This window comes from Rhipicephalus sanguineus, unplaced genomic scaffold (assembly GCF_013339695.2).
Source record: "Rhipicephalus sanguineus isolate Rsan-2018 unplaced genomic scaffold, BIME_Rsan_1.4 Seq7812, whole genome shotgun sequence".
Lineage (NCBI taxonomy): Eukaryota > Metazoa > Arthropoda > Arachnida > Ixodida > Ixodidae > Rhipicephalus > Rhipicephalus sanguineus.
In genome coordinates, this window is record NW_023615977.1 from 1 (window position 1) to 12,035 (window position 12,035).

General features: G+C 47.5%; 1 protein-coding gene across 1 annotated transcript; it reads left to right on the top strand.

Annotated features, from left to right (window-relative positions):
* Positions 1-2,323: 2,323 nt before the first annotated feature.
* LOC119378324 (uncharacterized) lies at positions 2,324-11,638 on the top strand. Its single transcript, XM_037647497.2, has 4 exons — positions 2,324-2,392; positions 8,526-8,618; positions 9,717-9,752; positions 10,498-11,638. The coding sequence occupies exon 4, from the start codon at positions 10,525-10,527 to the stop codon at positions 11,008-11,010; it is 486 nt and encodes a 161-aa protein (XP_037503425.1). The 5' UTR covers positions 2,324-2,392; positions 8,526-8,618; positions 9,717-9,752; positions 10,498-10,524; the 3' UTR covers positions 11,011-11,638.
* Positions 11,639-12,035: the final 397 nt, after the last annotated feature.

The following is a 12,035-nucleotide window of genomic DNA, read 5'->3' on the forward strand; positions in this document are numbered from 1 at the left end:
GATTACTACATATTACACACCAAAAAAAGCCCCCTTTTGAACGTGCGCAAATTTGTCTGAGAATAACTAAACTGCCCAGCAACAGGGGCTCGTTCGTTGCTGCTAATTTCTGCTGCTGATAGTTTTAATGTCAAGAAGGCTAATCACTTACTTTAGAATTGTTTTTTTCAGCGAAAACACATAAGAAAGAGATTACTTTTCGAGCAATTTTTTCAGAGAAGGCACCTGGCAAGTCGCTGTATCTAGTTATTTGCAGAACGCTTAAGTTCGTTGAGTTTTCCAGACCCTTTTCGTATGCGTAATTCTCAGGCGCTAGTTCAGCTCCTCTCAGAGGAGAACCCCGGCTGTTGTAAAGCTTTTAGTATGGATATTGAAGACCTTTATTACTCCTTGCCGCATGAGGACTTGTTAAATGTTTAATGATGTATTAACGAACAAGGGCACGAGACGGTTTTCACTGATAAATGTGGTGTTTCTACCGGGCTTTTCTAGAAATTCTTTCCACGTATTTAAAGTCGACGCTGGTAGGTTGGAAGGAAGGCGTTAATGTGCAGAAATCAGGGATTGTATTGGTTCTAAGGTTGCTCCTGTTCTTTGTGACCTATACCTTAGCAAGATTGACAAACTTTTGGAAGGTGCCTTAGGTAATTCTGTCATTAGGGTTTTTTGTTATGTGGACTTGATTTTTTGTAGTGGTGAGGGCTTTGAAAACGTGGTAACCTCAGTGAGCGAAAAATTAAATTAAATGGAGGAGGGCTGAACTTTACTAAAGAGTTGCCTCAGAATAATGGAATACAATTTCTAGAATTTCCTTAACGTTTCAGAAGAACCACGTGTGCTGGCAGCATGCTCCTAGATCTTCAAGACCGCTATTAAATTTTTCGTCGAAGCACTCGAAGGTTGTCAAAAACGATATCGCCATGTTTGATTCCTCACCAAGTCGTGTGAGCACAAAATGAGTGATAGCTTTAACGCACAGCTTACGCGTCTTTTAGATGTAGTTTATCCCCGTGATGCAGTGGCCACTGTCGCTGAGCGTTTAAAGAAATCCATTATGTTAGTCCGAGCATGGTTGCAGAAAGCGGTAGGAAGAAACGTGTCGTAGGTATACCGTACATTCATTGCGTATCTCACAGACTAAAAGAAAGTAGGAAGTAGATACGGCGTTAATGTTGTTTTTCACGGCTGCCAAAAGCTAGGTAAGATTTGTGCCGCTGTGCAGAGGAAGAATGAGTGAGTAAAAGATAAGAAGCGAACCGATATTTGTTTCGTAAACACACAAATTCACTGATTGCCGTACAAGTGTGGTGTATAATGTTCCTTTCAGCTGCGGCCGCTTCTACGTAGGACAGACGGGCCGCTGCATTGACCAGAGATTATTAGAACATAAAAGATCACTAACCGGAGGCTCACCTTCTAATCTATCATTACATTGTCGAGATTGCAAGTGCACGCCAAAATTCACTGAATGCGCATTTTTGTACCGACATAGGAATGAAAAAACGCGTCTGATGATTGAGGCATGGCATATCGAGAATAGTGGTAGCGCATGCGTGAGCCAACCGTCGATTAACTTGCATAAAGATGAAATTAAATGCCTTAACAGTTATCTTTCGCATAGGCTCCCAGGTGTGCCGGATTGATAGGTTCGCCTATTGCGTGGGGCATGCGCAGATAAGTTTCTTTGCCTTCTTTCTTTTCCGCCGTTGTGCACCTATTCAGTTGTTAGTTGGCGTTTGTGGTGTCCTGACTTCTTTCTTGTGTCTATGTTTGCACGCCCTGTCTTTTTAGAATGAATATTTACCAACTAGCTCAGCTCTCTGTTATTCTATGTTTCGGCAAAGGCAGTCAAATATAGAAGCAGCCTGTTTCTTTGACATCACAACAGAGCCTCCTTCACCATGTTGCTCCCAGATCATTAATTAAATTCTGGTTGTTATGTTCCAAAACTGCAATTCGATTATGAGTCGCTGCGTAGGCAGGGTGGAGGAGGCTTTGGATTGAATGTAGAACGCTTCGTGTTTTTTTAATGTGCACCTTAGTCAACGTATTGAAATGTGGCTGCCGCTGCCGGGAATGGAGGTTGTGACATTGAGCTTAGCAGCGCAATGCTATAACCATTGGGCTACCATGGCGGGTTGCACCAAGACAGTGTTGGCAAGCTTGTTTCCCAGTGTAACAGGGCCCTTGGTTATGGTGTGGGATCATTGGTGCGATATATTCGTGTGCATGCATGTTGCATGCATCCTACCAGAGTCCCTCTCATAACATGTCAATATTGCTTTGTCAGCGCGGGATTCTTTGAGCAACAAGCCATGTGGAACAGGACCAGAGCGCAACTCGCCCACGCGCAATCAAGAGTGTCCCAGCTTCTGGCGACGAGACTGGCAATGTATGTCTTATCATGCCGAAAGCTACTGTTTCTTTCCAAATTTAAAAATTCAGTGCTTCTTTCTTACCATCGTTTATTTTTCTTGTTTGAAGAAGGGCAGAGGGTGAAGAAAGTTTGTTAATAGCTGACTGGTTGCCTAATAAGAGTGTTTAAAAAGGCAGTGACTTCAGCTTTTAAGTGTTGTTTATAATACATTCTATAGGTTAGCTGCATGAACTATGCATTGTTAACGGACCCAGTAGATTCAGTTAACTTGATATGATGTTTGCTACTCAGGTTCGTTTCTTATTCACATGAACGCCTGATTTTTCGACTCCTAGGGGCCGCGAAATCGTCTGAAAAAGTGACTTCAAGCTTTTTTTATTGCACTCACAGTCAAATCGCCGCAGCCACGTCTGAAATAGCTTTAATACCTCCCAGTACACATACCAGCATTTTGGTGCGTGCCCAGGATCTTCTGAACACAGTAGACGCTCAGTAAATGGAAATCTCTTAAACAGAACTGCTGCTTAAATGGAACAGTGTGTGACGAGACTGGTTTAGTACGTACTTGTATTCTGCACCCTGCTCAACTCTCAGAAAACAGAACTCCTGTTAAAAAGAACATATCCTGGTCCCTTCAAGTTCTGTTTAACGAGAGTCTACTGTACATTCAGGAGCTACCGCGAACCTCGCTAACTAGGTGCCAACTGCCAATTGCAAATTTGCGTCTTGTGATGAGCACCGCCGATACAGAAAGCATGGAAAAAATTAAGGCTGGACCCTTTGGAAATGATGACACGGACCACAAAGGCTGTGGGGAAGAGCAGACGACTCGTCCGGCTTTCCTTGATGGTGTGTCGTGTGCGCACATAATGATGCACTACTGCACGAAAATCTCCGCTGACATGCAGCGTTTGCTGCCGCGTGAAGCCGATTGTTCTTAGTTTTGTGCAGCACATCGCCAAATGAACTGGCGCCCTCACTGCAGGGTCGTTGTTGTGCTTACCCATGCGTTTGCCGTGGAAGTGTTTGTTATGACCCACTCCGTCCTGAATGCACACGGCCACGGCACGATGGCGAGCTGCTTTCTTCGAGGCCTTGTGGCACCCTTAGCAATCTCGCACAAAAAGGCAGCATGAACGGCGGCGTGGTGCATTTGGGTTCTCAATATTAAGAGTGCAGTATGCTCACAACTGTGCTAGGCCGCATGCACTATCGGGCAGTTAGCTGAAGGCGTATCATAAAGGGTTGTCAGTTTAAGTTGTACTGTCAGGTTTGTCACCATCACGCCTCCGTGCACTTCCAGTGCTTATTCGTAAAGACATCGCCACACTGTGCCATGATAGTGGCCCCCTTCGGATTTTGATCTGCTTCATCCGATACGACTTAGGCATTGCGCGAAGCAGAACTTTCGGATTTATCTATGGCCACAAACAGATCAATTCGCGAAAGCACTGGTTCAAACCTACGAGATAAGACGCGGCAGAGGTGGGAGCTTCAATTAATGTCATTTCGGACCTGCAGTTTGAGCAGGAAGTCCGGACAGTCGGACGCCGAAGAGTTTCAGCATCCGAAATTCAGGCGTTTTTATACACTGACATCTGTGAGGCTTGTGACGCTGCCGCAAAAGCGTCCGAATGTTTCAAACGGTGTTAGAAAAATTGGCAGTATCTGTTTTTTTTTTAATATTATATGGTTACGGTGTCTCTTAGGGGGGACGCGGCCCTTGAAAACCGAAAAAATCGCGAAAAAGTCGATTTTTGAACAACCACATTTTTGGGTTGTATGTCTCATAAACTACTATTCTGTAATTATCAGCATCTAATTCAACCGCAAAGTGGAAAAAAAAGTGCTATTTTCGAGGCCGCCGCGGCGTCCGAACACGCGCAATCGCGAAATCAACCAAACTTCGCGCGCGCGCCATTCCCAGACCATGCGGTTCGTCCCGCGCCATCTTGGTGTTGTTTTGACCGTGAATTCTTTCTCTCTCGTTTGCCGCCTTGCAAAATGGCGTCGGCGGCACGGTGAGACGCTATAGGGAACCAGCGCTGGAGTTTCCGTGCCGCCCTGGCGGTAAAAGCGCGCACTTCTCAGCCGCCCCGCGGACGACACGCACAAGGATGGCTAGTAGCGAAGGCGGTGCGGGCACTGAATGCCGAACAAAAAAAAAAAAAAGGAGGCCGACGGTTACTGCAGCGTATATAAGTGTCATAACTACGTAGGAAGAGAAGGTGATATATCTTTCTACGTCTTTCCTGCGAACCATACGAGCAAGAACGGAGGCAACGTTGGATACAAGCTGTCAGGCGGCGGGGGTAAGTTCGGTCCTCTCTGGCGGGCGTCGAGCTGGGGTCTAAAGCGAATTTCGCGTGTTTCATTGTTTTATACAACAGTGAAGACGGCCAGCTATGGGAGCACTTGAGGCACGTCAGTTGACGACGTTGCATCGGCTAAGTTATTGAGCTCGAGTGCTATTATACAGCTGCGACGTGCTTGCAGGCGCCTTCGCTGCCGGCCTTGCAGGAACAGGTGGCCCCACTTATCAGGCGCTGAGACGACAGCTAGAGGCGAACACATAAAAACTGCATTAAGTAAACGTGCACAAGTTTTCGTTCGAAATGAAAACATGTAGTGCCAGCGTTGCGATCACGCACGGAAGTCAACTCGCTGTACGATTAAACCAACTGTGCGATTTACTGCGTACAGCTTCGCGCTTATTTTACACAACTACACGCGCCGTAAAGGACAGGAACACGCGGTAATAACCGATCTAGCATCAAATGCTCGCTTACCTGAAGTGTGACATCGTAGCGGGCTTGGTGTACTTGCGAGTGGAATTTCGCTGCAACTTGAGAATCGCTGTCACGGCACATCACCGTCTCTTCCACATCGTACACGTATTTCGCCTTGCACAGCTTCGCCCCGTTTTCAAGTGCCTTTCTGCGGAAGTGGTCCTCAGGCCATGTTATTTTACTAAAACCATAGCGAAGCACAACTGGCGCCATAGCTGTCGACAACTTAAACAAGCACGGGACCACGAACCCGGGAACCACGCTAGCGGGTTTACGCAGGCGCGCTCGCCGCGGCACACTGCGAAAAATATATAAAGCTTTGCAAATTTTCTTCAGTATTCTTTCGCTTGATGGCGCTAGCTGAATGAGCATTCGCAGAACCTTGTTAATGTTTTATTTTCTCTCTCTCAGAAGCTTGAACCGAAGCGAAACGACGCGCACAGCCGAAACATATGCGAGCTGCAACAAATGTCGTCGGATCGAGCGGCGGACTTATGCTGCGACTTCCCGCCAGGCGCATTTTTTCGGCGCGCCACCTATCCAGCGCTGGTCTCCCATTGGCGTTTTCCCGCGATGCGATGCGGAGCGCTGATTGGCTAGAGCAGCGCATTCATATCTCGCGGGAGAAAGCGCGCCTGCCATTGGCTGCTGCGCAGCAGCGGGGGCGGTCGCTCCCGTCGATGGCGCGTGCAGCGCACTCGCCTCGTTGTTGTTCTCTGCACCGTACGCCTGGATAGACGTCTGCTTACGAGCCGCCCTTCGCCTTGCGCGATCTTTTCGATCATTTTCGCTTCTTTAAGTGCGAATGCACTTTATAAGCGACCCTGAATCCGCCGTCCCATAGCAACGGCGCGAGGAGCGGAGAGGAGCGTCTGTAGCAACGGCGCAGCGACGTCACGCCCCACGTGACTGCGCGCGCTCCGCCCTCCGCTCCGTGGCTGCGCGCGCCCCGCGCATTGCCTGTGGTGATGAAGGCCGGCGGCGAGACGCCGAACGAAAGCGTGCGAAGCGAGCCGAGCACCCCGAAGCCGATCTGGCGCGAGGACGCGCGATGCGTGAGCGAGCGCGGGCCCTCGAATTCGATCGGCCGGACGCGCGCTTCAAGCGAGACTTCCTGGACCGCAGCTTCGGATATAGCTGCGCGGTGTGCGATCGACTGTGGTTCGACAACAACCTGAGCCCCATCTCGGGCGTGCGCAACGCCGCCAACAAGTTGAACGCGTTGCGGCTTCTTTGGAACGAGTTCGGAAGACAGATCATCATCATCAGTAAAAGTGCCTTGCACTTAAAAACGGCCAGACCTCCGTGGGTCGGCTGGCGCGTGCTCTCTCGCTGCCGTCTCCTTCGCTCGGCTCTGCAGTTTAGTCGCGCCACCCCCACCCCCCTCATAGCATCACCCCGTGCTTCGCACTTCCTCATACTCCCCTTCGGGGAAATGCGGGTTTTTTTCTTTTTGCACTACTTCTGTGCCCTTCGTCTTTGTTGTTGCGGGCGATGCCGGCAATGAAGCCGAAAACAGTGCCGAGGTCCGGTGCGCGGAGGCGCGCTATGCGGCTTGTACGAGCATCGAAATTCCGCGATTCTGCTATGGGTGCTGACTGCGTAGACGCTTGCAGCGGCGGAACTGTGCTGTAGGTGTCGCCAGTCGAGAATCCGACACATCGAGTGTGGCTGGAGCCGCAAATGCACCGAGTGTTTCCCAGATCGCCGCACGCGGCACGTGCTCCGTATCGGTGCCATCGAGCGTGACACCGAGTGTTTCTGAGATCGCCGGACCCAGCACTTCGTCGGAATCGGTGCCATCGAGCGTGACACCGTCGCACCGAGTGTTTCTGAGATCGCCGGACCCAGCACCTCGTCTGAATCGGTGCCATCGAGCGTGAGTGGACCGTCGTTCCATCTGCGGACGCGTTTCCTAACGAAGGAAGAAATGATGCGAATGCGAAACGTCGTGACGCGGCTCGCGCTGAACTGGAGACACAAAATGCATCAGTCATTCCACTCTATTTTGTGGTCCCTGATGCCGAAAGAACAGCACTACATGAAGCGGTGCTGCAAAGCAACCCAAGTGATATCGGACTCCATTGGACTTCAACCAGGTCACCTGGCCGTCCAGCGAGCTCGTGAAAAAAATGCTTTACGCGTAAAAAAAATTCAAAACGACACCTAGAGGAATGGAGGGAAGACAAAAGAGGCAAAGAGTGCACAAGGACACTTCAAGCTACTCTGCAGGAGCTTTTTGAGAAAACACATGTACTGAACTTTCAAAGCCCGTTTTCTCAGAATGGATTTTTTAGCTAGTTGTGATGCTGAGGAAAGCTATTTCTCAAGACTGCTCATCAGATTTGCGTGCAGTTTTTTTTATTCTGTTCCTGGATGATCTGGCCAGGGTGTAACAAGCTGCTTTTTTTAAAAACTGGTGCTGATAATTAATAACAAACAATTAAAATTTGATAAATCTCGTCATTGTGGGCTACATCAAATTCAATGTTGCATAAAAATTTTTGGAGGGGAAATTAAAAAAAAGGGCTTTGTAGCACCCTAGGATATCTATCCAGGGATGACCACAAAGAATTTCAGCTTTCTACTATGTCCTGGGATTTCTCCCGGCTCTTCCTCAGGCACACATGTGAACCACCCAGTTAGACCTCAGTAACTCTGGAACTGATCAACACAATTTCATGAAACTTTGCAGTTTCTCAAGTTTTAGTGTAGTGAACATACCCTGAAAGTTTCATCAAGATATCTCAAGAAATAAAAAAGTTCGGTCTCCGGGGTAGCCTCCCCCCTTAAAACAAACAGAAGGATTGTGCATTTGCAAATTGATTGGTCAACAGGCTTATCGGCTATTTTTCTTTTTTGATGGGTTGCCACTTGATTCGGCAAATGGCTTGTTGAATGTCAAGGAAGAGAGAGTGCATGGCAGATAGTAGCTTAAAATTTTCCGTCACTTCAACATGGATTTGGCTGTTGAGGAGCATCGACATCTGCAGATTAAGTGGCATGTTAATCAGTTGTCATGTAACTTGCGGACCTGGTAAGGCCTATAGTTTGCATACGGCATACAAATTTCTTTTACGAGGTTTCATACGTAACGCGCTGTTTCTGGGAGGTAGTTTTGTCACAGCTGGTGACTCAGGAGGCACAGAGATTGACACTGAAGTAACGTTGGTGTGAGAAAACCAAAGTGCTATCAGGATTTGTTGCACAAATGTGCTGCTTTGCATGTGCCTCGGGTTGCTCTAGGCTTGCTAAACTAGCCTGAGTACAGAGTACTTCCTCAAAAGGTGTTAAGCAATGGAGCCAGAACTTGTGAACATAGCCAATGTTGCTTAAGTTGACTTGCATTTATTTTCCAGACATGTGCTGTCTGTGAAGAGGCTTTCCAGCTTTTCTGGGCTGAAGAGGAGGAGCAGTGGCACTTCAGGGACGCCATACGCATCGAGAATAAAGCAAGTGCCTTTCGTTCTCCTTTTGATAGGAATTCTGCTGCTAGAGGCTGACCCTTCATGCACAAACAGATGGAAACGAAGCCATTGTTGGCGTGCACCACTGTGTATTATGTGAAACAAATGATTCAACCTCGCATAAATGTCCCTGATGTGACGCTGTAGTTCTGGACAAATGACCAATTTTTGTGTAGTGAAACTAACAGAAAGGGATTTTGGCAGGTTCATATGAAAGGTTCCCATAAGCTATTGCAGCGATACTAGCTCTATTAGCTTGTGAGTTGGCACTTTTTGGTGCAGAGTGTTGAAAGGCTTAAACCATGTTATACTTTTTTCTTTTTTTTTTCCCACATTAAGTAAACAGACTAGTAGTCATTGAATGTCATTACCAGGATGATCATCTTTCATGAACATGACAGCACTACAGGCTGCAGGGAATGCATTAATTGAGCAAACACACTTCTGTGCTTCCTTCTGGGCTTTTTGAGTCCCTTCTTTGCACATTGATCTGTCATCAAGGTCCTCTACCTGATGTCACCAAGTAAAAGCTGTTGATTAGTCACTCAACAAGGGACAATAGCCCCAATGTGACAAGGGCCAGAAGTGTGGGGAAGGGAGCGAGGCTTACCCATTGTACACCACTGGTCCTTTCATGAAGCATCCATTTAGCCACTGTTGGTGGCTGATGACGGGCACGCAGTGAAGTTGCCTGTTTTTTTCTTTATTATTATTATTTATAGTGGGCTCATGTGACCCGTAGCTTTTGCCACACTGTTTGGAGCTGGTGAGAGCATGTGTTAAGAATAGAAAATGGCATGTGGTGAGCATAGTGAAGGGGTGCCAAGCATCAGTAGTGTATGAAGGCATAATTTCAAGATGTTTTTTGTAAACTTGTACACAGCTATCGCTGTGTAGACAGGTTTTCAAGCTTCAAGTACACATAGTTGCCACGTGTGCTAAGGCTTTAGGACATAGCGCCCTGTCCTGTGCACTTTGACATGTCTGTGTTTTGCTATGGTTCACTGCCAGCAGTTTCTATTTATGACCCTGCTCGTGTGCTGGGCTGTTTGTTAACACAGCGATGTACTGCTCTGTTGGCAGGTGTACCACCCAGCCTGCTATGAAGACTTCAAAAGGGTAAATTTTTGCTTTCTACTTCTTGAGTTGGCATTACTTTCTCTGCAGTGTATTTCAGATAACGTTAAAGTTTTGTCTAAGTTGAGTAAACAGTTATATTCTAGTCAACCGTCTTGTGCATCTATTCCTGCTGCTGTGGAAAGTGGAAGAATGAAGTCCTTGGTGGCAGTTCTTCGTTTGTTGTCTCATTGCTACTTGTGCTTTTCTTTTATTGTTTTCTTGAAATTGGCCATCATTTTCCTCCAAACTGAAAATGCTGTTGCATCAAATGAGGCTAATAAAAAAATGCCTTGGCTCATGTCTACTGCTGAGTCTTTGCTGGCTGGCTCTGCAAAGGCAAGGATGAGAAGAGACCAACTGGCCTTTGAGCATCTTCTGGTGCACTCCAAGCCCAGGAACTGGCAGTGTTCTTTGGCTGTGCCATGTTCCGTAGGGTATTTTTATTTTTTTTTTGTTACTTCACATACCTATTCTTGCCTCAAGTAATGCAAAGACAGTATTTATGTACGAAGTGCCACTTTCTTTTACCACTTTTCTCTTGTTTGAGGTGACAGTGCAGTTTTAACTCAAAGCAAAACGTGAGGTGACAGTGCAGTTGTAACTCGTAGCAAAATGTGAATGCTAGGCCAATGGGCTCCTTTCTTGGCTAAGGGGATGGAAAGCATCCAAATGAAGCTGCCAACTCCATTGTGGGTGGGGGGTTGCTCTAAGTTGTCCCCATTTCTGATGCCCTCGGCGCTTCCAGGCGGCAGAAGCACCTAGTCCTGTCAAAATGGAGACTGAAGAAGCTCAGCCGGAAGCTGCCCCTCAAGAGGAAGATAAGAGCATGGACGTCGACTCCGGCGTCAAGGAAGAAGCTGCCAGCGAAGCGACAACCGAGGAGAGGCCCATCGACCAGAGTGGCTCTGACGAGAAGCCCCCCGAGGAAATGGCAGTGGACGAAGCTGCTGTTGTAGCGCCGGAGGGTACCGAGGGTAACGAGGCCGCTTGTGATAAGGGGGGATTACAAATAAAAGATGAGAATGCTAGCGGCGATATGCAGGACGATCCCGTAGTGGTAGTCGATAATCTCGGGGAGTTTGGGGTGTCTCTCAGTGACGCTGAACAGAACAATGACGAAGAGGAGCGGCCGCCCGAGACAGTCGAGCCAAAGGTTGTGGTCAAAAGCACTGGGGGCATTGTGATGAAAGTGAAAGCAGAGAGCATTCAGCCACCGATCTCTCCCGTGGTCTCACTCGACAACTGCCGACGCGCCTGACACTGCCGAGGGCGGTGGCAGCAACGAGCCGGCAGCACCTGCGCCCGACGAGTCGGCAAGTGATGAAGAGTTCCGGCCGCCTACTCCCGATCCACGTTTTCAGTCACTGCCGCCAGTGCAAAGGGGGAACGAGCTATCGGGGCTTTGCTGCATTATGTGACAGGGTTGTTGCCAGGAGCTCTTGTTTCATTTGGCTGGCCTGATGGGTTCATCGACAAGTACGCGACTCATTTGTAGGTTTACACTAGTCCTCTTTTAAACGACTAGGCAGTGCTTTCACTACAGCGTTAACGTAATCATGTGCATGAAAGGCTCTTTTTTTTTAGCTAAGTTAACAGGGTGTTGAAGACGAGTTCAGAATGCTGCATTTGTGTACAGCAGGAAAATTGTTTTATTAAGAGCAGCAGTCATTCACTTTTATTTCCAAATTGGCATACACAAGAAAAGATGCTGTACATTGATACTTCTTGGTGTGTAATCCACTAGGGTGTCAAAACTGACTCGGGTAAGGACAAGTGGAACTCTGTACAGACCCAGACTGCCTTTGTATATAAAATTCTTGTACATAAGTAAAAGTTTTATTTTCGTGTACAGAAGTGTACAATAAAAACAAGTCACCTTTCTTCAATGCTTGTTGGGTTGCCTTCTGTTAATGTTATCTTTTCTTTTTCTACAATTCATATTTGCAAATGTGCTGCGTGTACCTCATACGATACTAATAAAACGGCGTTGTTTGGGAGTTTCTTCTACATGTCTTTTTCGCCAACTATGTCGAGGGCTTCGGCCTCTCTGTGGTTGGCGATTTTCATTTTTGACACAATGCATCATTATATGGCAGTGGAGCTGCACTCTTAACGAGGGATTGAAATAGAAGATTGCCATGCGTCCCTCAATGCAAAGGTAAGTGCGCAGCGGTTATGTAAGGACTCCAGTGCACAGTTGCGCAACAATTTGTTTCAGTTTCGGTTAGCCAGAGTCCGATCATCAGCCTGTTAGAAAACCACGGATAGTTGGTTCGCTATGAA

Coding starts and splice junctions, on each gene's coding strand:
- LOC119378324 (XM_037647497.2), top strand. CDS start 10,525: ATGGAGACTGAAGAAGCTCAGCCGGAAGCTGCCCCTCAAGAGGAAGAT.